Here is a 26800-nt window from a genome sequence, read left to right as displayed (position 1 = left end):
GCAGAGTGGATAGTCAGATGCTGTTTCCTAGGGTAGAAGAGTCAAGCACTAGAGAACATTTAAGAAATGTGGGAAAAGTTTAGAGGAGATGTGTGAGGCAAGTTTTTTACAGATTGGTGAATGTCTGGAACACGCTGCCCGGGGAAGTGGGTGGGAGCAGGTATGATAGTGGCATTTAAGGGGCATCTAGACAAATACATGAATAGGATGGGAATGGAAGGATAAGGACTCCATAAGTGCATATGATTTTAATTTAGGCAAGCACCTTGATTGGTGCGGGCTTGGAGGGCCAAAGAGCCTTTTCCCGTGCTGTATTGTTGTTTGTATTTATTTTGTATACAAGGATACATAACAGTGAATTCATAATCTAGCTTGAATTGGATAATAGAAAATTATAATGGCATCTGCAAAATATTTCATGATATTCGGTAACAGATGGCAATTTATACACCAGCAATGTATGATATACATGCGCTATGAACCTACATTATTAAACTGCATTTTATAGGGTTGGAGATTTTGGACATGCTATTTATTCCAATCTTGAAATAGAATATTGTTAATTTCTGTCTGTGTTCAGGTCCAACACTCTAGATAAGTTAGACATTTTATGATAAATTACAGCTCAAAACAAGAAGAAAATTGAAATATAGGTCGGAAGATACTTAAACTGGGATTCTGTTGGGCCAAAGGATTCTTGCCCACCAGTCAGAGAACCAGTGGGAACCCGAGGAGATCTGTGGGAGATGCCTGATGAAATCAAGTAGTCACCACCAAGAGCAAAGGCCCCACACCCCCCACACACTCTCACTCAAGTTGTCTGGTGGTAGAAGTCCTGCCAGCCAGCCAGCTCTGGCAGAAGCAGTGACACCAATGCACCCACCGTAAGGTCCAGGATCATCGTGGAATCCCAGACCAAAAGCGATTGCAGACGGGATTGGAAGAGTGGATTGGGGTGTTGTGGAGGATTGGGCCCAGAACCCTTGATCGGGACACAGAATGCCTGATGATGAGAGACTCCCACTGGGAGGTGATTGGCAAATCTGATGGGGTTTGCTTGGTGGCCTATGCAGGAAAGCTGTGCAACTTCCACTGAGAGCCACCATTATAATTGTGGTGGGCTCCAAGGATAAAGGTATCAAGTAGATCATTGATCAGCCAGATTAACATCCCTCAGCTGAAAATCGCACATCAAACCCTTCTGCCCTCAGACTTAGGTGGGGGAGGTTCTTCTGCTGTCATGGGGCCTATCCTTAGTGTCTGCTGCGATTTGTGTTAAAATTATCCTTTAGGCTGGGATGTTATGGCCATTCATGCTGGGAGCCAAATTCTCCGACTTTGCTGCAGCGGGAGTGAGGCATGAACGGCTCTTTTTTCTATCGAAGTAAGTATTCTGTACATATTCAGTCCTTTTTGTTTACCCCTTGTCCCTTCTGGGTGAAAATTATTTTTGTTTAGGAATTAACAATATATCTTGATGTGGCTTAGGAATTTTGTTGCTGTCCCCAGTTAGTTTGTTCCCACTTCATTCCTGGGTTGTATTTTACCATTTCAGGGTTCGTTCCTGTGTGCAGCCTGGGCCTTTCTCAGGTTGGACGCATCAACCTGGGCCAAGACGTGAGCAGCCTGAGATATTTCACCATATGTGGTTTGCAGGAAGGCTTTGAACCCTTTGCTGTGAATATGAAACGGGACATCACGATGTGGTTCAGCAAGAGTTTGCCTCAGTTTGTTCCTGTTCCTGCAGATCACAGTCATGTTGAGGTAAGGTTCGAGTTAAATAAAAGTTTACAAGTGATGGCAGTTTACGTGTGATTGAACTATGGACAGTAATCAAAATTTTATTGTGGGGAGGCAATGGCTTAGTGGTATTATCACTAGACTTCTAATTCAGAAACTCAGCTAATGTTCTGGAGACCCAGGTTCGAATCCCACCACAGCAAATGGTGGAATTTGAATTCAATTAAAAAAAACCTGGAATTACTAATCTACTGATTACCATGAAACCATTGTCAGAAAAACCCATCTGATTCACTAATGCCCTTTAGGGAAAGAAATCTGCCGACCTTACTCTGGCCTATATGTGGCAAAAAGAAGTCTCAAAACACCAGGTTAAAGTCCAACATGTTTATTTGGCAGCACGAGCTTTCAGAGCACTGCCTGCTCATCAGGTGAGTGGGAATTGTGTTCACAAACAGGGCATATGTAGACACAAACTCGGTTTACAAGACTATGGTTGGAATGTGAGTCTTTACAGGTAATCAAGTCTTAAAGGTACAAACAATGTGAATGGAGAGAGTGCCAAACACAAGTTAAAAAGGTACACTTAAGATTTGATTACCTATAAAGACTCATATTCCAACCATAATCTTGTAAATTGAGTATGTGTCTGTTTGTGAACACAACTCCCGCTCACCCGATAAAGGGACAGTGCTCTGAAAGCATGAGCTGCCAAGTAAACCTGTTGGACTTTAACCTGGTGTTGTGAGACTTCTTAGTGTGCTTACCCCAGTCCAACGCTGGCATTAGCTCATCGTGGCTACATGTGACTCCAGAGCCACAGCAATGTGGTTGACTCTCAACTGCCCTCCAAGGACAACCAGGGATGGGCAATAAATACTGGCCAGCCAGCGAATCCCACAAATGAATCAAAAGAAAATCATGTATAACACATCGATTGCAGTTTTGGCCTTCATACTTTTGGAAGTATGTTGAATAGTCTGGAATAAAATAGAAAATTCTGGAAGCACTGTCAAGTTACCTAACATCAGTGAAGAGCGAATAAGAGTTATCAGGGAATTTTAAAGTGAGATGAGCATGTGGGAGGGCTAAATTTTAAAATTTCCAAGCATGTCAGGAAACCATCTCCAACCTGCTAGCTTTTTTGGTTGTATGAAAGTGGAACAAGAGGTGGGAAATTCCCAGCAGGCAGGATGGGATCTTAAGGAAGGCAACCTTTGATTGCATCTGCTTTGTTGGCTTTGATTTGTGGACTCAGTCAGGCCTCAGAGAAACACAGCAACTGATGCAAAGTGAGGCCAGCTTTGGGGAGAAGGTAAATGTCTATGCAGCACTGTTTGTAGGCCTGTCCCCACACCCCCTAGAGATCCAAAGTTGGGGGGTGTTTGTGGACAACTGTGGGTGAGAAGTAGATGTCCAGCACCCCCCACCTCGTGAATTGAATCTTCCTGGTCTGAGTATATCCCGTTTGACTGAAAGCCTAGTTAGCCAAATGGACCACTTTCTGAGCAGGGAAAGCTGTCAGGGCAGAAAGACACGTTTGTGGAATTGAGAAATCCAGACTTTGCGTCACCCCTTCAAAACTCTTGTATTCTCCTACTGTCCTGCCGCAGGAAATATATAGGCTGACATTCCCAGTTAATGAGCCTTCTTCAACTCATATGGATGCAGCGGTGTTTTTTTTACGCACTGCTGGTTTACTCTTCTGGATGGGTGAAAATCCAGCTGTGATGTTAGTTCCCCACCACCCGGGGCTGCGTTTAAAATCATCCCTGTTAACCCTAATTCTTCACTACTTTAGCATCAGTGTTTCCAGCACTTTCTCCTCTTATTTTTCTACGTTCGTGCCTGGCATGAGGAAAGTTTTGAAAAACTGGAGCTGTTTCCATTAAAGTGGGAGAGTGATTTGAGTAACCCTTTTATGCATATGGTTGTGCAGCAGTGTTGGAGTTAGTTATTGAAGCAGAAGCTGCAAACATTCAGAACAGATTGATGCTAAAAGAAAGCGATGGGGGAAGATACTGCTCATTGGAGGATAAACACAGACATAGACTTATTGGGTCAAACAGCTTAATTCTGTTGTATAATTGTCATATAGCAGTGTCTTTAACCTTTCTCTGTGCTTTGGATTTTAATTGATTTTATAGTTAAAATTTAGAAGTTTAGAATAATGTTTGAGCATGAACACCAGAAAGACAACAGCAATGGTAGTTAGAAGGAATATGGGTGGCACAGTGGTTAGCATTGCTGCCTCACAGTGCCAGGGATCTGCCTTCTATTCCCAGCTTGGGTCACTGCCTGTGCGGAGTCTGCAGTTCCCCCCGTGTCTGTGTGCCTCCAGGTGCTCCAGTTTCCTTCCACAGTCCGAAAGATGCGCTGGTTAGGTGCATTAGCCACACTAAATTCTCCTTCTGTGTACCCAAATAGGCGTTGGGAGTGTGGCGACTAGAGCATTTTCACAGTCACTTCATTGCAGTGTTAATGTCAGCCTGCCTGTGACACTAATAAATAATTTAAAGTGACATTCAAAAAAATGTCAGTGTTTCAGCCATTTGGTCATCACTGTAGAGCTACAGAGATCTCTTGAGGAAGGTTGCGGAAAGTGGGGTTGACCTGGGGGTAGTTTGATTACGAATGTCGCAGTGTACAATTACAACATTTTAAGACACTTGAACAGGTGCATTGATGGGAAAGGTTTAGAGGGATATGAGCTTAATTCAGTTTAGGAAACCTGATCGGTATGGATGAGTTAGGCTGAAGGGCCTGTTTCCATGCTGTATATCTCTGAGCCTGTGACCCTGTGTTTGAACGTGAGTTACAGTGTAGTGAGAGGGTGGAGCAAGATGGCACAGTGGTTAGCGCTGCTGCCTCACAGCGCCAGGCACCCGGGTTCAATTCCAGTCTTGGGTGTCTATGTGGAGTCTGCATGTTCTCAACTCATCTGCATGGGTTTTCTCTGGGTGCTCCATTTCCTTCCTCAGTCCAAAGATGTGCAAATTATTAGGTGGATGGGCCATGCTGAATTGACCTTAGTGTCAGGGGATTAGCAGGGTAAATATGTTGGGTAACAGAAATAGGGCCTGGGTGGGATTGTAATTGATGCAGACTGGATGGGCGAATGGCCTCCTTCTGCACAGTAGGGATTCTGTGATGATTCTAGGACAGATGAGCGTGACATATTATGATCTGATGGGAGTGGCTTCAAACAGCAGTGTATTTAACTTTCTGATTCCATGTAATCCCGTATTTGGCGTGGTTGATATGACTATATCTGAGTAATCATGATAGTTAAAACTAATCAAAGTTATTTGAGTGGGTGCTTAACCTCTGTCAACACACTGTTTGACAGTGAAAGATGTGTGATCTCTTTGGAACCTCTTTGGCACAATAAAATTAATTTCTATCAGAAGATAAATTAAATTGCATTGTTGTGTTGACTTCCTTGAACTTAGTTGTGGATCATTTAATCTTAAATTGAGTGTGTATTTATGCAGGTTGCAAGGATTGATGGAACAGTTGACAGCCCCCCTTGCTTGAAGATTTTCCACAAAACCTTTGGGTCTCAGAACAGCAACACTGACATGCTGTTCTTCCGGCTTAGCTTGCCCGTCGAGTTCCATGACACGTTCAAGTGCACACCTGGAACTACGCCTTTGACCAGAATGACAATCCCAGAAGAAGAAGTCGAAGACATTGATGTGGATTCTGAATTTGAAGTCCTTAAAAAGTCGGCCAGCCGGACTCAAACTGAAACCCCTACCAATGATAAAGAGGGTGCTAAGGAAGCACCCAAGGAGGTAGCCAAGGCAGAGAATGATAAAGATTCCTCCTCGGAGAAAAGTAAACCGAAAACTAGGTCAGTGTCTTTGAGGTTCTGTGGATAGATTGCAGCTGAGAAAAATGGAACTAGTACTAGCTGCCGGCCGTTTTTTTTTGTTGTATTCGATGCAAGGATCAAAGTGGAATTTTAGACTATTTTTAAATATGATTGTTACAGATATTCCCGTCTCAATTCAACACCATTCGCAAATCTCAGTCTTGTTTCTTCAAGTTCCAACTCCATCTATTTGTGTAAAATAAAACAGCTCATCATAGACAATGTTTGAGAAACCATTTGGGCAGAATTTTACCTGTCCCAAGTGGGTGCATGCCCAATCTGGACAAGTTTTAAAATTGTGTGTAGTGACATCAGGCAGGCAGCCTGATGGCATCCCGCACTTGTGTGAAAGTTTGGTGTGAATTGGCAGCATGCCCGCGAACAGTTATGGAGCCAAAAGGGTATCTGCCCTATTGCCCAGAATATTATTGCCTGTGATTTCACATGGGTAGGCTGACCATTTTTCAACTTTCATTGATCACAGACAGGGTGTGGGGAACTCAATCTGAAGGCTCTCTTCAGATTTGGGACACCCTCCCCTCTGCTACTTGAGAGTTTCTGGTCCTTGCTACCCACCTGGCTAATGCCCCAACGCTGCAATGCCCCTTTCCCTCCTCCCCCCTCCTGCACCCCCCGGCAACCCATCCATCCCGCCTCCAGGACTTAGCTTGGAGAAATTAGAATCATAGAATCCCTACAGTGCAGAAGGAGACCATTTGGCCCATCAAGCCTACACTGAAAACAATCCTATCCAGGCCCTATCTCCAAAACCTCAAGTATTTACCCCCAACACTAAAGGGCAATTTATCATTCCCAATCAACCTAACCTACATATCTTTGAGAGGAAACCAGAGTACCCAGAGGAAGCTCATGCAGACTCTGCACAGACACTGACCCAAGCCAGGAATCAAACTCAGGTCCCTGGTGGTGTGAGGCAGCAGTGCTTGCCATTGTGCCGCCCATGCTGTTCCAGTACTTGGTTCCAGGCAAAGCACTACAATACTTCTTCTGGCCACTGCAACAATGTGCCAGGAGGGGTTGGATAGCATTTGGCCAGTCAGATTGGATGACAGTTCTCCAAGGCAGCGCTACTTTCCAAGGGTGGACAGAAGAGATTTATAAGAATGTTTCTGGGCCTTGAAAATTGCAGCTGAGAGGGAAGATCGGATAGGCTAGGGTTCCTTAGAACAAGGAAGGCCGATTGACCCACTGTCAATCAATGTTAAATGACAGTAGACTTCTGACAGTCAGTGGGAGCACGTAACATGCTGACTCTCAGCATAAAGTGCTCAGCGTGCTACAAATTCTACCATTTATTTCTTTCTTCCACTTTGTACATTTTAATCATCACTCTATCTACACATCCCCTTAATTCCATGTGCACTTACTTTTGCCAAAAATCCCTTCTATGGTATTTTATCAAATAGTTATTGGAAATCCATAGGGAAATCCATAGAAAAATCACATGCGCTGCATTGCTACAATCCGTCTTATTTGCATATACAGTTTTTAACTAGAAAGGCAATGCGGGCGATATTACTAGCTCGTCACGCCGACCAATTGGTGTGGCAAGCCAGTAACATCACGACAGTGGTGAAAAACTGGGTTTGCGCCTGGTTTCGAGCTCTTGTGATGATACTAGTACCAGATTGTGGGCGTAATCCTGGAGGGAGCACAGTGTTGCTGGCTGCAGAGGTGAGATGGTCAAAGAGGGCTACCTCAGTGCTCTGACACTGTGTGTATGGTGGGGTGGGAACGGGGGAGAAAAAAACCAAAAAAAGCCCTCTTCCTTCACATCTACTCACCTCCGCACAAATTGTGGTCACTCATATTCTTCATGCCTCTCTACTTATTCTCATAGCCCTTTTAAAGCCCCAATAAAATCCTAAGCCTCGCTACTCATTGCCCCAGGACTGTTTATAGTCCAATTGCCAATGTAATGCCAACTCATGGCACCACCCACCACCCTTTGCCTTTACACCCTCCATGCCAGCTCACTCTTGGGGAGACCTCAGATCCATGTTGAGATTAAGTTATGATGTGGAGGTGCCGGAATTGGACTGGGGTGGGCACAGTAAGAAGTCTCTCAACACCAGTTTAAAGTACATCACCTGATGAAGGGGCAGTGCTCTGAAAGCTCGTGCTGCCGAATAAACTATTGAACTTTAACCTGGTGTTGTGAGACTTCTTACTGAGATTAAATTGTTCAGTACTTTTGATGAATTTACTGTTTGAAAAAAACACTTGTATTTTTAATAACCCACTCACTACATTTAACTTTAATCACTTATAAGAACAAGTATTTGAATTTGTAGTCCCACTTTCAGGGCTTGAAAAAGACTTGTTGCTGTCAATCAAACTGTGAATTGGCAGGCAGTCCCATTGTGATAATGATGGGTTGTGAAATCAGACATGCACCATTAATCCAATAATGATAAACCTCATGGTTATAGAACCATTTCAGCCCCAATTCGGGCAGTGAATTTCAGATGTCCACCACCCTTTGGGTGAAAATGTTTTTTCCCATGTCCCCTCTAATCCTGCCAATCACCTTAAATCATTGCCTCCAGGAACTGACTTCGCAGGTAAGCGAAAGACATCTTTCCTCCTTTCCCTATCCAGGCCCCCCAGAATTTTGCATTCCTCAGTTAGATCACCCTTTGGCTGCCTTAGTTCTAAGGAACCCTAGCCTATCCAATGTTTCCTCAGAGCTGCAATTTTCAAACCCTGCAAACATTCTTATAAATCTCTTCTGTCAACAGGCAGTGAAATAGCAAGCATTGATATCTTTTCAATGCTGCAAACTTTTTTCAAGTATGAGAGCAGGAGATTTGAACATCTTCAGAGTTTCTGTTGACAGTCCCAATTAGAGTTACAAGTAGGCTTACATTAACACTGCAATGAAGTTACTGTGAAAATCCCCTATTTGCCACACTCCGTTGCCTGTCTGAGTACACTCAGGAAGAACTTAGCATGGCCAATGCACCTAACCAGCTCGTCTTTCGGACTGTGGGAGGAAACTGGAGCACCTGAAGGAAACCCACGCAGACATGGGGAGAACATGCAGACTCCACACAGACAGTGATCTAAGCCAGGAATTGAACCTGGGTCCCTGACACTGCGGTAGCTATGTAACTACTGTGCCATCATGCTGTCCCATTTGGAGCTTGACAGTTCTGTGAGATTATCCACTTTTTATGCACATTCATAGCCATTTTTAGCAATCCCAAAGGGCAATTGGCTTCTCTCAGAAATGCCAAAGGACTATAATCCAAAAAGGTACACTACCTCTCCAAAGAACTCTGATTAGGATTTACCCCAGTCTATTCTTGCGAAACTTGATCAGACTGAAGACTACATGTGTAGCTGCATCGATGAATTATGAATGTGTAAAGTTCAACATGTCCCTGTTTTCGTCACCCCAGCCTACAAAAATGATGGCGTTTGGGAGTGGGACTTCCGATCTGGGTCTCTGGCGCCATAGAAACATAGAAAATAGGTGCATAGTAGGCCATTCGGCCCTTCAAGCCTGCACCACTATTAAATATAATCATGGCTGATCATGCACTTCCAGTATCGCACACCTGCTTTCTCTCCATATCCTTCGATCCCTTCACCCACAAGGGCTATGCCCAGCTGCCTCTAAAACCCATCTAACAAACTGTAGTAGAGAGTTCCACAGGTTCCCAACTCTGAGTGAATAAGTTTTTGATTTTTGATCTGATTTGACTTTGATTTGATTTATTATTGTCACGTGTATTAACATACAATGAAAAGTACTATTTCTTGCACGTTATACAAACAAAAAGTTCTTTCTCATCTCAGTCCTGAATGGCTTACCCCTTAGTCTCAGATTGTGACCCTTAGTTCCGCACTTCACCAATATCGGGAACATTCTTTCCGCATCTAGCCTGTCAAGTCCCCTCAGGATTTTGTATGTTTCTATGAGATCCCCTTTCATTATTTTAAATTCCAGTGAGTACAAGCCCAGTCGATCCAGCCTCTCCTTGTATGTCAGTCTTGCCATTCCAGGAATCAGTCTGGTGAACCTTCACTGGATTCCCTCAAAAGCAAGAATGTCCTTTCTCAGACTAAGGGGGCAAAACTGTACACAAAACTCAAGATGTGGCCTTCCTAAGGCCCTGTATAACTGCAGCAAGACATCCTTACTCCTATACTCAAACCCTTTTGCAATGAATGCCAGCATGTCACTAGCTTTCTTCACGCCTTCTATACCTGCATGCCAACCTTCGTTGGCTATTCCAGCATGACACCCAGGCCACGTTGCGCTTCCCTTTTTCCTAAGCTGCCATCATTCAGATAACCTTCCTTCATGTTTTTGCCACCAAAGTGGATAACCTCACACTTATTCACATTATATTGCATTTGCCAAGTCTTTGCCCACTCAGCCAGTCAGGCCAAGTCACCCTGCAGCTTCTTAGCATCCTCTTCACAGCAGACACTGCCATCCAGCTTAATGTCATTTGCAAATTTGGAGATATTGTATTCAATTCCTTCATCCAAATCATTAATGTATACTGTGAATAGCTGGGGTCCCAGCACTGAATCCTGCAGTACTCCACTAGTCACTGCCTGGCACTCTGAAAAGGACCAGTTTATTTCCACTCTCTGCTTCCTATCTGCCAGTCAGTTCTCTATCCACATCATTAAATTGCCTCCAGTACCATTGATCATTTAATCTCTTGTGTGGGACCTTGTCAAAAGCCTTTTGAAAGTCCAGATACACAACATCCAATTGTCACATCCTCAAAAAATTCCAAAAGATTTGTCAATCATGATTTCCCTTTAGTGAACCCAAGTTGACTTGGACCAAGCCTGTCCCCGCTTTCTTAATGCTCAGTTATTACATCCTTAATAATTGACTGCAGCATTTTCCCCACCACTCGTGACAGGCTAACCGGTATATAATTCCGGTTATCTCTAATTTCCTGCTTGATGTCATCCCCAACCTCAGTACCACTGTTTGGTCTGTAAACAGCCCCCGCGAGCATTTTCTGTCCATTTTTGCAAAGTCTGAGATTTTCTCCATCATGCAAAAATTCAGGTCGAGCTTGCTTAAAACAGTGCAACAAAATACTTGTGGTATTTTTGACCGCAGAAATATACTCTTTAAAAGATGATATCTGTGGAAGGATGTCCTTGCTATAGAGGAAGTACAGCAAAGGTTTACCAAGCTGATTCCTGGGATGGTAGGTCTTTATATGAAGGCAGACTAAGTAGGTTAGGATTATATTCACTGGAGATTAGAAGAGTGAGAGGGGATCTCTATAGAAATTTATACAATTCCAACAGGGTTAGACAGGGTAGATTGAGAAAGAATGTTCCCGATGGTGGGCGAGTCCAGACTAGGGGTCTTAGTTTGAGGATATGGGGTAAATCTTTTAGAACTGAGGTGAGGAAAATTTCTTCACACAGAGAGTAGTGCATGTGTGGAATTTGAAATCATAGAAATTCACTACCACAGAATATAGCTGAGGCCAAAATGTTGTGATTTCAAGAGGAAATTAGATTATAGCTCTTTGGGTTAAAGGGATCAAGGCATATGGTGGGGAAGGGGGGAATGAGGATATTGAATTGGATGATCAGCTATGATCAAAATGAATCGTGGAGCAGGCTCGAAGGATCAAATGGCCTACTCTTGTTTTTATGTTTCTATACTTTTGGCTTGATGACACTAATTAGGATTTGCCTATGATTGTGTTGATTGTTCTATCCTAATGTTTATAATTTTTAAACACCTGGTTGAACGCTGATTAATTTGCTTCATTTCAGGTTCCTGTTCAAAAAGAAACCTGCCTTTATTGCTCCACCTCCAGTGATACCAACTGTCCCCCGCCTGATAGAGGACGTTGTGCCAGATGACAGGGATGACCCAGAGATTGTTTTGAACACAACAACGGTAAATGGCCAGCTCGAAACGATACATAAATTGAAAACTGACTGTAACAACTCAACCCATTTCATTGAAAGCTACAGACTGTGGGATGAAAGATTCTAAAGTTACAAAGCACTTGTGAGCAATCCTCTCACAGTAGCAAATATTGTGATCTATTTGCAAATATGGTTGAGCTATTTACATACAAGTTAAGAACAAGAATAGGCCATTTGGCCCCTCAAACCTGCTCCTTCATTCGATAAGATCATGGCTGATCTGACTGTGGCCTTAGTTCTACCTTCCTGCTTACCCATTTCGACATCTTGTCAGGCCAATTGCCCTCTGCCTCAAAAATATTTGATGACTGTGCTTCTTCTCCTTTCTGGGGAAGAGGGTAGCATGGACTGTCGACCTTCTCAGAGAAAAAAGTTATCATCCCCTTAAATGGGATACCTTTTTATTTAAGCTTCATCCTGTAGTTCTTGTCCCTTTTTATTGGGGAAGACATATCTCCGAATCCACCCTGTGAAGTGTCCTCGGGATCTTGGATAAAAATTACTGCGGTTGCTGGAGTCTGAAACCAAAAGAGAAAATGCTGGAAAATCTCAGCAGGTCTGGCAGCATCTATTAGGAGAGAAAAGAGCTGACGTTTTGAGTCCAGATGACCTTTTGTCAAAGCACAACAATCCCACCTAGGTCCCACTCCCATAACCCCACATATTTATCCTGCTAATCCCCATGATGCTAAGAGCCAATTTAGCATGACCAATGCACCTAACCAGCAAGTCTTTCGGACTGAGGGCAAACTGGAGCACCTGGAGGAAAAACCACACTGACATGGGGAGAAGGTGTAAACCCCAGACAAATAGTCACTCCAGGTTGGAATTGAACCCTGGTTCCTGGCACTGTGAGCAGCAGTGCTAACCACTGCCACTGTTTTAGTTTGGGATGTTAGCTGTGTTTATTTCCATGTCTCGATGCCATGAGAAAATGGCAGAAAGCCACCTTCCAACAGCTTGCCAGTTGAAAGGGTTAAGGAAACTATCCCATGGACCATATAAATGTAGCAGGTGACTTTTGTTGGAAGGCATTATTAACAAGCCAGTTTTTCCTGGTGCGATCCCACAAATTGATGGAATTAATTTTCACAACTTTGATGTGGTGTGTGCACACGACCTCTGAATTGCTCATGCAGTGCATCAACCAGCACATTACTGTGAAAGGTCTATTGTAGACCTTTCACCGGTATTTGTAACAAATACCCATGGCAAGCCCTTATGTAGTATTTCTAATTTTGATGCTTTCTTTTGGCAGTATTACTATTCTGTGAGGATATTCGCTGGCCAGGAACCAGGAGGAGTGTGGGTTGGCTGGGTGACCCCAGACTTCCATCAATATGATGGAAACTTTGATCTAACTAAAGTTCGCACAGTAACCGTCTCAGTGGGAGATGACCAAGGAAAAGTCCATGACAGGTACCTTGAATAAATACACTCATTTTTATTCATAACTTATTCCAAATTACCAAGTACCTTTCTATTCATGTCTTAAATTCTGATCTCTTCAGTTTGAATAAATCACTAATAATATGTATAAATTACATTTTGGGTCATAACCATAACTTCCATGGAGTGGCAAACGCCGTCAGATTGCTACTCCATCGTTGTTACTTAAACTTAAATACCCTAGGAACCTGGGGGAAGAGAGGCGAGAGAGTGGAATTGGATGGGCCAGTTACCGAGGAGTTATAGTTGACTTTAATTCTTCTAATATTTTCTGGATAACTATTGCTGAAAGACAGTCGGAAGGATCTGAGGTGTGTATTTTAAGTCAGAGTTTTGAATGGGTAATTGCCCAGCAGTGGGAACCAATGGACATTTGAACTTTCTGGGCAATTGCAGTGCAGCCTTATGCGGACTTTCCACAGTGAAGGGGCCCCCTCAGCAGATCACCAGGGTACCACAGTGGGCTTGACACACCAAAGCTCGGAAGTTATGGGCTATTATTTCAAGATTGAAGTCATAATTGTTTTTTGCGTATTGCTTCATTTGTACATTCATACTTTTTATTCATTTGTGGGATGTGTGGCATCGCTGGCTGGCCAGCATTTATTGCCCATCCCTAGTTGCCCTTCTTCAGAGGGCAGTTGAGAGTCAACCACATTGCTGTGGCTCTGGACTGACATGTAGGCCAGACTGGGTAAGAACAGCAGATTTCCTTCCCTGAAGGTTATTAATGAACCGGATGGGTTTTTCCAACAATCGACAATGGTATCATAGTCATCAGTAGATTCTGAATTCAAGATTTTTTTTTATTGAACTCAAATTCCACCATCTCCCATAGCGGGATTCAAACTGGGTCCCAGAACATTAGCTGAGTTTCTGGATTAATAGTCCAGTGATAATACCACTAGGCCTTAGCCTTCCCTTAAGTTTGTTGAAACCTTTCACTTGGAGTAATGGCTGAATTGCATCAAATCCAATTAGTAATATAACTTGATAACAATGTAATAAAATCTTGCCAATTAATACATTTGGCCCTTCAGGTCTCTGACAGTGCATCTCACCCAGGCCCTATCCCTGTAACCCCAAGTATTTACCCCACTAACTTCACCTTTTGGGACACTAAGGAGAAATTTAGCATGATCAATTCATCTCAGCTGCAAATCGTTGGGAGGAAACCCACACAGAGAATGTGCAACTTTCACACAAGACAGTCGACCAAAGCTGGATTTGAACCCAGGTTCTTGACACTGTCAGTCAGCAGTACTAACCACTGTGTCAACATGCCGGCCAGTCACTGATTATGTATTATATGATCAACATGTTGCATTGTTATTTGTTTATTTAAGCCATATGAAAAGAATATGGAGGTACTAGACAGGATGTAGCGATGATTTAAAAGGATAGAAATGCGTAGATAAGCCTGTTGGGAAATGATTAACAGTGTCTCCTCCCTCTCTCAGATCAGCCTTGAGTCTTTTTCCAGTAGAAGACTTTAAAATGATAGGCTTCAATGGAGTGGTGCGATGATAGTGTGCTATTAATATATTTTCTGTTTTAAGGGGGGACTGCTTTAAGATAGTGTTTTGTAGCTAGTGGTTGGTTTGTTTGGTAGGAATACAGCAGATGCTGAAAAGCAGGATAATTATTTTAGCCATGTAATTTTATTTGGCAGAGTGCTTAATGAGCTTTCGTTTACCAAAGAAAAGGACCTTTAGGATGAATTCTTGATTATACCAAAGTCACTTTTCATTATTCTATAGGGTCACCTAGTCATGTAATATTAGAAATAGGAGAGCTAGGTTTTGTAGCTAAGAAAACCACTTTCTGAATTCAGTTGCTGGAGAGGACTTTTTAAAGTTAGCAGCCTACAAGCTTGCTGTCTCTCTAGCTTTCTGATTCTGCATTCTACTGCCCCTCACTACCCACCGCCCCCCCCCCCCCAAAAAAAAAACTCTCTCTGGAAACTCCAAAGCTGGTAGCCCATGTAGGAGTAATTTGTGCTTGCAAACTTTTTAAAGTGGAGTTTAAGTCTGAGGGAAATGTTGTTTCATTGGAACTGAATAGTGATAAGTTAGAAGTTGTTTCTTTTCATGTTTAAAGATTATTCAATGGTTAAGAGTTGAACTGCTTCGTTTTATTAGAGTTATACTTAAACTGTGTTCTGAGTAAAGCTTGATAAAAGATCCCTATTCTTCCGTGGGATTAATCCTGCAGGGAAGCATCCTTTCCTTGCGTGTGTCAAAATAGAAACATTGTTGGAGTCTTGTTGGCTTCATACTATACATTGGGATTTTTGATCTGTGGACACAGAATATTTCCTGTTGTGGGGAAGAGCATAGCTGGAGGCCATCAAGATATGATAGTCACCAAGGAATCCACTCAGGGATTCGGATGAAACCTTTTCCCCCCAGAGAGTGGCAAGATTGTAGAACTTGCTATTCAAGATGTGGTTGAGGCTAATAGCGTAGATACATTGAGAGCGAAGGGAATAAAAAGTTATGATAGTTGATACAAATGAAGAAAGATGACAGGAGGCTTGAATGGAGTATTAACACCTGCCGAGACTGGTTGGGCCAAATGACCTGTTTCTGTGCTATATTATATTTTACTTTAGATAGTATCCATTATGTTTAAAGTCAATATTGTACAGTATTTGAAATTACTTTTTATATTATTTGTGAATACAGCTACATCTTTTTTTGGCTGTTTAAACTATTGCTAGTTTAAGAATGGCAGGTTTCTTCCTTAAAGGGACATTAATGAACTAGATAGGTTTTTCTGACAATAGTTTCATGGTCATCAGCGGATTCTTAACTATTTAAACTTGAAAACACAATTTTAAAAAACAGTTCACCATGTTGTTCATGGGGAACCCCTGATACCTACGATCATCCACCAAGAGTTGAAACCAATACTTGTTAATAGTTTAACTACTGACAGCTTGAGGGCATGAATTGGGCTTGTGCAAAATTATAAGTGGCTTCAAGCTGAAATTTGTATGTGAATACCATTGATAATCATTTTTAAATTAATCCTTATTACAATGAAGAGCTGAGCGGACAGTTTCATACAGTTAAGATTTTTTTTGCCATAGTACATTCATCTTCCATTCTCAGAACACCACAATTAGTGCAATGTAAAGTTTACTTATTACCCTCACTAGACTGAGTTTTGTAAATAGCCGTTTACCATTTCTGTACAATCTAGCTCTATTTTCTTGTATTCATTTGCGTCATGAGCATCCCTGGCTGGTCAGTATTTATTGCCCACCCCTAGTTGCCTTTGTTCAGAGGACAGTTGAGAGTCAACCACATTGCTGTGGCTCTGGAGTCACATGTAGGCCAAACCAGGTAAGGACGGCAGATTTTCTTCTCTAAAGGGACATCAGTGAACTAGATAGATTTTTTCTGACAATCAACAATGGTTTCATGGTCCAAAAGGGAAAACGCTGGAAAATCTCAGCAGGTCTGGCAGCATCTGTAAGGAGAGAAAAGAGCTCATGTTTCGTGACCCTTTGTCAAAGCTATTTATACTGCAGGGTGAGGGAATGAAAGATGATATCATCTTGCATTTTTCATCTCATCTTTCACCTCATCTTTCTGGAGACCAGAACTCTCCACTCACCTGACGAAGGGGAAAACCCCGAAAGCTTGTGGGTTTGTTATCAAATAAACTGGTTGGACTTTAATCTGGTGTTGTGAGACTTCTTACTGTGTTTACCCCAGTCCAACGCTGGCATCTCCACGTCAGTTCTTTTCACTCCCAGACCTGCTGAGATTTTCCAGCATTTTCCCTTTTGGTTTTAGGTTCCAGCATCCACAGTAACTTGCTTTTATCCAGTGGTTTCATGGTCATTAGTAGACTCTTAATTACAGGTACTTCTTATCAAAATTCCACCATCTACTGTGGTGGGATTTGAACCCGGATTCCCAGAACGTAGTTGAGTTTCTGGATTAATAGTCTAGCGATAATACCACTAGGCCATTGCCTCCCCATAGGCAAAGCTAAGAGGGCTGGATTTTTTTTTGCTGTGGACATATGTGAACTTTGACGAATGGAGGCCAACAAAATTAGTTTTAATGCATTGTTTTCAATGCAATTCCCAGTCCAATAGACATGCTAATGGTGCATTCACAAAAGAACTGTAACCATAGTGTGAACAGTTTCATTTTGTATTATAATGCAATCTTGGTGTAAACGCACGATCAGAGAGAGCAGAGAAATGAGCTTCACAGAGTGGTAGTCTCACTTCTTTCACTCTGGAATTAGTTTGGACCTCCACAACTAATTTCACTCTAATTTTTACATCATATTTAGTTTCTCAACAATGTAAAGCGCATTGTGTTTACATGTTATGTTCCGCAGCAGTGGTGTGTACCATCCCTGTAACTCCACATATTTACCCTGCTTATTCCCTGAATCTATACATCTTGGGACACTAGAGGTAATTTAGCATGATCAGTTCACCTAAGCTGCACGTCTTGGGATTGTGGGAGGGCACTGGAGCACCCGAAGTACCATACGACTCTTGGTTCTGTTTTCCAAGCAAAATCTAGATCTCTGTATACTAATAATACTTTTGTCCTCTCTGCAGTATGAAGCGCAGCAATTGTTACATGGTCTGGGGAGGTGAATTTAGCAGCAACTCCCAACAAGCAAGCCGCACTAATGTTGACCTTGAGATTGGCTGTCTTGTCGATTTGGTTACAGGTCTTATGACTTTCACAGCTAATGGAAAAGACATCAACACCTACTACCAGGTAATGGCAAATTTGATAGATCAGGTAATCAATTTTTACTGGAAGAACCCAAATTCATAATTAAGAACGCAAGATGGAATTTTATGGCCCCTTCATGGCAGGGGCAGGGCTAAAAAAATGCAACAAGCCATTCAAAAATCTATTGACTTCAGTAGGACTGTAACTTTCCACCCACAGTAATGGGAATAGACCATTCAGCCCATTGAGTTTGTTCTGCCATTCAGGCAAATTATGACTGATTGGTATTTTCTATCTCACCTGTTTTGGCTCAATCTGCTTCGATACTTTTGTCTGGCAAAAATCTCTTGATCTTAGATTTAAAATTATGAATTATTACTTTTTGTCGGAGAGAATTCTGCACTTTGACCCCATGCACGAAGACATGTTTCCTAACATTAAGTAATCTGGTTCTGAGTTTAAGGTCACGTTGTCCTAGAATCTCCCACCAGTGACAAATATGATGGGTGGCATGGTGGCACAGAGGTTAGCGCTGTTGTCCCACAGCAATTCTGGCCTCAGGTGACTGTGTGGTGTTGTATGTTCTCTCTGTGCCTGCGTGGATTTCCTCAGGGTGCTCTGGTGTCCTCCCATGCTCCAAAGATGTGCAGGTTAGGTGAATTGACCATGCTAAATTGCCTCTTGGTGTTCTAAGACGTATAGGTTAAGGGACTAAGCAGGATAAATATGTGGGGTTACAGGGATAGGACTTGGGTACGATGCTCTGTTTGTGCAGACTCGACGGGCAAGTAACTCACTTCCATACTCCCCAAGTCCTGTCCATCATGTATAAGGCACAAGTCCGGAATGCGACGGACCACTTTCCACTTGTCTGGATGAGTGCAGCTCCAACAACAACACCGTTCCGGACCAGCAGTTCCACTTGACTGGCAACCAATCCACTACCAGCCACAGTGGCAGCAGTGTGTACCATCTGAACATACAACTTGCCAAGATTTCTTCAACAACATTTTCCAAACTCATGACCTCTACAACATAGAATGAAAAGGATAACAGGTGTATGGGAACACTGCCACATGCAAGTTCGCCTCCAAGTAACTCACCATCCTGACTTGGAAACATATCCTTCACTGTGGCTTGGTCAAAATGCTGGAACTCCCATTATGGATGCGTCTACATCATATGTTCTGCAGCTGTTCAAGAAGGCCAACATCTTCTCGAGGGCATTTAGGAATGGACAACATATGCTGACCTTCCAGCAACATTCTCATCCCGTGAGTGAAAAAAAAGCCAACAGTTTTCAGAACCCAATGGAATTTTTCCAGCATATTGATTCCCCACTGAGCCCAGAAACTAAGAGTTATTTGGAGACAGCCTCCCAGCACCAGGCCTGGGAACCTGTGGAGCCTCAACCCATCTGTCCCAGTGAAGGAATCACAAAGGTAAAAGGGCCACAGCTCTAGCCATGACCAGTCCAGTGGAGGTTTACTGATGGCTCTGACGGCTGTGGGTTTTTAAAAATTTTTTTTTAATTCTCTGCAGGCAATGAGGCTGCATGTTTTTTGAATCATCCTCGTGTTTCCCTTTCAGCCTCAGCTGTGTCTACCTCTCCATCTGAAGCTGAGGGCCATCCAAGGCTGTGGGTCTCTAAATGGGCCTCCCATTATTGCTGTTTCATCTATCATCTTTAATTGATCTTGTCCATAAGATTGTGTGGGAGGTATAGAAGTCAGACACCAGTGTGATTGGAGGAGAGAAATGGTTCTGTTATCATCGAAAAGTGCAACTCCAGCAATCACTTCCTTCCAGAGCTAACTGTTGCTCGTATGGTACCTTAACAACTGCCTTCTGCGGTCCCTGTAGATATCTCTGCCTAGTATTTTAGTCTCTTCCTCAGAAACCTTGCCATGACTGGTCATTTTCTTCAATGAACTCTGATTAAAATTACTGCATCCACAGATGCACTTCTTCCTTGTACCCTCCATAGTCTTCGACATAGCAGACCATTCAATACCAGCTTCCCTTGTCTTAATTTGTCTCATTCTATTCCACTTGCCCAAAGCAATCAGCACTTCTCCAGCAGTGCTTTCTCTTCCTAAACTGAATAGTTATTACAGGAGTGCTTCCAATTTCCAATTTTAACTCTCTCCTCATCTTCAAAGTTGTCAGTAGAGCCTTGTATGCAATTCTGTCTCCTGATCCGACTTCACTTTATCCCTACTCCATCTATTCTGGGGAAGTGCCGGATGATTGGAAAACGGCTAATGTTACGCCGTTGTTTAAGAAGGGTGCCAGGCAAAAGGCGGGGAATTATAGGCCGGTTAGTTTAACGTCTGTGGTAGGTAAAATGTTAGAATCTGTCATTAAGGAGGAAATTGCGAGGCATCTTGAAGGGAATTGCTTGATAGAGCAGACGCAGCACGGTTTCATTAAAGGGAAGTCGTGTCTGACAAATTTACTGGAGTTCTATGAGGATGTGTCTTGGGCGGTGGATAGAGGAGAGCCGGTAGATGTGGTCTTTCTAGATTTTCAGAAGGCGTTTGACAAAGTACCTCACAAGAGGTTATTGCAGAAGGCCGAGGGACATGGAGTTGGGGGTAGGGTGTTAGCGTGGATAGAGGATTGGTTGTCAAATAGGAGGCAGAGAGTGGGGGTCAACGGGTGCTATTCGGATTGGCGGATGGTGACTAGTGGAGTGCCCCAGGGGTCGGTGCTGGGGCCTCAGCTTTTTACCATTTATATAGATGATCTGGAGGAGGGAACCGAGTGTAGGGTGTTGAAATTTGCTGATGACACCAAGATTGGGGGAACGGCAAATTGTGCGGAGGGTGTGGAGAGTCTGCAGAAGGATCTAGATAGGCTGGGCGAATGGGCCAGGAAATGGCAAATGGAATTTAATGTTGGCAAGTGTGAGGTGGTCCACTTTGGTAGGAAGAATGGTAGGAAGGACTATTACTTACGGGGCGAAAAACTGCAGCAGGCGACGGTGCAGAGGGACCTCGGGGTCCTTGTGCATGAGTCACAAAAACCCAGCTTGCAGGTGCAGCAGGTGGTCAGGAAGGCAAATGGGATGCTGGCCTTCATAGCGAGGGGGATTGAATATAAAAGTAGGGAGGTCTTGCTGCAGCTGTATAGGGCATTGGTGAGGCCGCAGCTGGAGTACTGTGTGCAGTTTTGGGCGCCGCACCTGCGCAAAGATATTTTGGCCTTGGAGGGAGTGCGGAGGAGGTTTACTAGGCTGATACCGGAGTTGAGGGGGTTGAGCTATGAGGAGAGGCTGAATAAACTAGGCTTGTACTCGTTAGAGTTTAGAAGAATGAGGGGAGATCTCATTGAGACGTATAAGATGATGAATGGGATGGATAGGATAGAGGTGGAGAGACTCTTCCCGCTCAAAAAAGACAGTAGGACTAGGGGGCACCGCCTCAAGATAAAAGGGGGGCGGTTTAGAACGGAGTTGAGGAGGAACTTCTTCACTCAAAGGGTGGTGAATCTCTGGAATTCTCTGCCCGTTGAAGTGGTGGAGGCTGCCTCGCTAAATATTTTTAAGACGCGGGTTGATGGGTTTTTGATAAGAGAGGGGATTAAGGGTTATGGGGAGAAAGCGGGAAAGTGGAACTGAGCAGCGACAGATCAGCCATGATCTTATTGAATGGCGGGGCAGGCTCGAAGGGCTAGATGGCCTACTCCTGCTCCTATTTCTTATGTTCTTATGTTCTTACTTGAAGCTGACTTGAAGGCTTACACTACAATGAAGTTACTGTGAAATTCCCCTAGTCGCCACAGTCCAGTGTCTATTTGGGTTAATCACAAAGGTAAAAAGGCCACAGCTCTAGCCATGACCAGTCCAGTAGAGGTTTATTGATGGCTCTGACGGCTACAGGTCTTTCAGAATGTGGGAGGAAACCGAAGCACCCGAAGGAAACCCACGCAGACACAGGGGAGCGTGCAAACTCCACACAGACAGTGACCCAAGCTGGGAATCGAAACCAGGACCTTGGAGCTGTGGAGCAGCTGTGCTAGCGTGCCGCCCCTGTGTTTACTCAGTATTGAAGGGGATTTAAACATCAGAACCTCAGGGCGTTGAGGCAGAATGTGAAGGGACTCTCATATCCTTTGTCATAAAACAGCAGGATGGAAGCTTATAAATGCCAAAACATTGTTTAAACTAGTCATCACTTTGACAACTTTCATGAGATATGCATAAATAATGTAGTGTGTGTATTTAAAAACCGATCTGTTTTTATTTGTCAGACTTCGGGTGCCCACATGTTTTCATGATTTGCTTTGCTTGATGTTTAATAGGTTGAACCGAGTAAGAAGCTATTCCCTGCAGTCTTTGTTCAGCCTTCCAGCCAGAATATGTTACAGTTTGAGCTTGGAAAGCTGAAGGTAAGTATGACATTGGGATATGGGACAGGGAATTACTATTACAGCTTTTCAGAGTTGATCTTCCTTTCAGACAGTGTTATTCTTTGTTATTCATGTCCTCTTCAAAGAGAAGCAGAAATTCACACACTTGAATTACGCAGTGAGAGTTCAGGGTCCAGGACAATTTGAAGTTGCATTCATGTCAGGGCGTTTTTGCTAGTGTAAATGTAACTTGAATTTTAATGTAAACCCCCTCCCCCACCCCAACCCACCCAAAACCCCTGAAGTTGTGGAGTCAGTACACTTCTCTCCCCTGCACCACCTCCGGCTGAATGGCTATTGAGCTGTTCAAAACACTGCAGATTTCATCAGGACTAGAAGATTCCAGTTGCAAGCCGACTCCGTTGCACGGGACATGGGGTGGTGGGGAATCCCAACCATAACTTTATCCTTAGTTTAAATATGACGCAGTATAGCAGAGGCACAAAACTAGATTTGTATCGTAGCACATATTCAAACAGCAAAATTTGCTTTGCGTATTTTGTAAGTTACTGTGTATTGACAACATCCACTCTATTTTCCTGCATAACAACAGTCACTGTATGTCATGAGTAATTTTAATATATGAAGCATTTGTAGATAATTTGACTTGAGGGCTTTCATAAGCACAAGTTATGTTACTTATCATTGCCATCTTAGTCCTTCTAAGTTTACACTTAACGTGTGGATCATTTGGCAGGGTTTTTGGTGTATATCCACGCCCCTGCAAAATCCTTCATGGTTCAATTCTCTCATCTCTATTTAGTACAAAAGAAGTACTTCAGGTGGACCAGATAAGCTATTAATGTATTGATCTTCTGCAAAGTCATGTAACACTTTTTACTTGGGCTATATTATCTTTTTCAAAATAGTGAGAAAGTGTAAGGATGAAAAGTGCCAGAAGATGTTTAGAAATGTGGAAATTGGGAGATAAAAGAATACATTGGTCTATTTATTTGCCAACTACCATCAGGTGATGGAACAAAATGGAATTATTGATGAATAATGGCAGTCAATCTACAAACCCAAATAAAAAGTGGCAAAAGCTCCTAGCGTGGAAAGCTTTATAAACACTGCTTCTACCTTCCTTAGTCATCTTCAACATAGTGCACTTCCCAAACGTCATGTCTTAAATGCTCAAACTATCTCAAATTATCTTTTGAAATATATCTTTCACATTTGTAATTGAATGAATCAACACTGCCTATTTCTGCTTTCTTCCCAGAACCTGTTTCATTAACCACTTTGCCACAACTAATCCAATCCTCTGAAATAATCCCCCTAACTATCCTAGGTTTCTCTTTGTACTTTCAGTATCCTTTCTGGACAGCTATGTACAGCGTTCTCTGTGGTTGCAGTAATGATTTAGGAAGTGGCAGGATTACCTCATTCTGCCCGTTCAATGTTGACTTTTTAATGCAGCAGATTTTCTTTGCTGACTGTGACCAAACATTGTTGCAATCGCTTCAATTTATTGCCAAATCAGGATCCCCCAAGGTCTATTAACTTTTAACATATGCATCATTCTCTTTCCCTTTAAATATGTAAATCACTTTTTTCATTTTTCTACATTGAATTTAATCTGCCTCCTATTTGGCCCAATTAGATTTGTCCAGGTTGAGCAGTGTTCTGCTAATTGGCCTGTGGCAAAGTAAAAGATTTCATGTTCATCAGGAAAAATGACAACTTTAGGCTTTACTCCTCGTTAAGCCTGATCAAATATTAAAAATGAAGAACTTTCACAGCATTAAGGGAATATGAAAGATAACACAAAAAACTCAACTAGATATGTTTGATGTTCAAGCCTCCCCTTAGATTGGGATAAAGACAGCATTGCCAAGCCACATCCATTGGGTCCCCGGCCCATTTTCATGAAGGGGAGGAGGGTGCCAGAGCTGCTCACCTGCACACTTCGTACAGCCAAATCTGTTTGTTAAGGGCCTATTAAGGGCAAATAGAGCGTTCTGACCAGTTCCGAAGGTGTGAGTGTGAGCAGGGGCCAGCTTGACTGCCTAAAGGTGGCCCTGTAGGTAAAATGTTAGAATCCGTCATCAAGGAGGAAATAGCGAGGCATCTTGAGGGGAATTGCTTGATAGAGCAGACGCAGCACGGTTTCGTTAAGGGGAAGTCATGTCTGACAAATTTATTGGAGTTCTATAAGGATGTGTTTACGGCGGTGGATAGAGGAGAGCCAGTGGATGTGGTCTTTCTTGATTTTCAGAAGGCGTTTGACAAGGTACCTCACAAGAGGTTATTGCAGAAGGTAAGGGGGCATGGAGTTGGGGGTAGGGTGTTGGCGTGGATAGAGGATTGGTTGTCAAATAGGAGGCAGAGAGTGGGGGTTAATGGGTGCTATTCGGATTGGCGGTTGGTGACTAGTGGAGTGCCCCAGGGGTCGGTGCTGGGGCCTCAGCTATTTACCGTTTATATAGATGATCTGGAGGAGGGAACCGAGTGTATGGTGTTGAAATTTGCTGATGACACCAAGGTTGGTGGAACGGCAAATTGCGCAGAGGGTGTGGAGAGTCTGCAGAAAGATCTAGATAGGCTGGGCGAATGGGCCAGGAAATGGCAAATGGAATTTAATGTTGGCAAGTACGAGGTGGTCCACTTTGGTAGGAATAATGGAAGGAAAGACTATTACTTACGTGGCAAAAAACTGCAGCAGGTGACGGTGCAGAGGGACCTCGGGGTCCTTGTGCATGAGTCGCAAAAACCCAGCCTGCAGATGCAGCAGGTGGTCAGGAAGGCGAATGGGATGCTGGCCTTCATAGCGAGGGGGATTGAATATAAAAGTAGGGAGGTCTTGCTGCGGCTGTATAGGGCATTGGTGAGGCTGCAGCTGGAGTACTGTGTGCAGTTTTGGGCGCCGTACTTACGCAAGGATATCTTGGCCTTGGAGGGAGTGCAGAGGAGGTTGATACCGGAGTTGAGGGGGTTGAGCTATGAGGAGAGGCTGAATAAACTAGGCTTGTGCTCGTTAGAGTTTAGAAGAATGAGGGGAGATCTCATTGAGACATATAAGATGATGAATGGGATGGATAGGATAGAGGCGGAGAGACTCTTCCCGCTCAGAAAGGACAGTAGGACTAGGGGGCACAGCCTCAAGATAAAGGGGGGGCGGTTTAGAACGGAGTTGAGGAGAAACTTCTTCACTCAAAGGGTGGTGAATCTCTGGAATTCTCTGCCCGTTGAGGTGGTGGAGGCTGCCTCGCTAAATATTTTTAAGATGCGGGTTGATGGGTTTTTGATAAGCGAGGGGATTAAGGGTTATGGGGAGAGGGCAGGAATGTGGAACTGAGCCACGACAGATCAGCCATGATCTTATTGAGTGGCGGGGCAGGCTCGAAGGGCTAGATGGTCTACTCCTGCTCCTATTTCTTACTTTCTTATGTTCTGTGACAGCAGAATAACAGTCTAGTGTTCCAGATAGGCCTTGAGAAAAAGATAGAATTGCAGGGTGTACTGGGGACAACTCACAAGAAGTCACCATGCCCCAGGGCTAATTCCAAGATTCGATTCCCTGATTCTAATACAGGTAACTGGCTTGTAAGGACATTGTAAGGAAAAGGAAGAAAATAGATACGCATCTAAATAAACTCTAAAAAGCAGAAACTGAAAACCCTTGAACAAGTATGAAGAGTTAACAACCAGTATGATGGGTAGATCTTTTGTTGAAGCTGTCACCATATAATATCCCTTATACATTGCAAATAAAATGCTTAATTCTTGCTTTTGTATTTTACAGAACATTATGCCTATTTCAGCAGCTATGTTTAAGAGTGAACGGAAGAACCCCATCCCTCAATGTCCTCCCAGACTTGATGTCCAGATGATCACACCAGTAGTGTGGAGTCGGATGCCGAATGAATTCCTGACTGCGGAAACTGCGCGAATCAGTGAGCGGCATGGCTGGATGGTAGAATGCGTAGACCCACTTATCATGATGGCACTGCATATTCCTGAGGAGAACAGGTGAGGAAATATACAAGTAATGTATGGCATCGGCTGGAAATCAGAAATGAAAACTAAACTCTAGAAATGCTTAGCAGGTCAGGCAGCATCTGTGGAGAGCAGAAGAATTATGACCCAGGCCAGAAACTCCAAGGTATTTTGTGAAATTAGCCTAGATCTAAGTTTTACATGTGATTTTGGAATGGGTGAGCTCAAGGTATGATCACTTCGAGTATGATTCAGGTGACCCGCTAAGAAGCTTTTATCAAATAAAATGTACTTTTCACAGTTAAAATATAATAAAAAGAATTGGCATAACTTTTACCAATTACAAAGCTTAAACATGACACAGTACACGCCTAACAGCTAGTTATCTATGTTGTTCCAAGTATAACACTATCACACCTTTAGACTTGGCAGAGAAACAAGTATGCTCGCGTGATGCTGGATTTGCAGCTTTTTAACAAGTGCTGTGAATTGGTCCTTTGAATGTTGGCTCAATTATCTGAGGAACTTTCTAAAAAGCCTCCAGGGAGAGAGAGAGACACTGTCTTCTTACACCAACTTCTAGCAGCAACTGAGAAGTGAAACTAAAAACTTAAAATTTATTTGAGTGTCACAAGTAGGCTTACTTTAACGCTGCAATGAAGTTACTGTGAAAATCCCTGAGTCGCCACACTCCAGTGCGTTCAGGAACACT

The 26800-nt window shown here is 43.2% G+C and overlaps 1 protein-coding gene across 11 annotated transcripts in view; it reads left to right on the top strand.

Moving 5' to 3' along the window:
* Positions 1-26800, top strand: part of LOC145337795 (ryanodine receptor 1-like) — a 448949-nt gene that overhangs the window by 142273 nt on the left and 279876 nt on the right. For all 11 annotated transcript variants that reach the window (XM_080182647.1, XM_080182646.1, XM_080182643.1 and 8 more), the window contains 7 exons: positions 1556-1764; positions 5235-5596; positions 11411-11537; positions 12828-12988; positions 17613-17778; positions 22042-22128; positions 25895-26121. In XM_080182647.1, coding sequence (XP_080038773.1) covers positions 1556-1764; positions 5235-5596; positions 11411-11537; positions 12828-12988; positions 17613-17778; positions 22042-22128; positions 25895-26121 — 1339 coding nt within the window. The remainder of the gene's footprint in view (positions 1-1555; positions 1765-5234; positions 5597-11410; positions 11538-12827; positions 12989-17612; positions 17779-22041; positions 22129-25894; positions 26122-26800) is intronic.

Source organism: Carcharhinus amblyrhynchos, unplaced genomic scaffold (assembly GCF_965287045.1).
Source record: "Carcharhinus amblyrhynchos unplaced genomic scaffold, sCarAmb.v2.hapA scaffold_75, whole genome shotgun sequence".
In the NCBI taxonomy this organism is placed as follows: Eukaryota; Metazoa; Chordata; class Chondrichthyes; order Carcharhiniformes; family Carcharhinidae; genus Carcharhinus; species Carcharhinus amblyrhynchos.
This window is presented reverse-complemented; position numbering and strand designations above follow the sequence as displayed.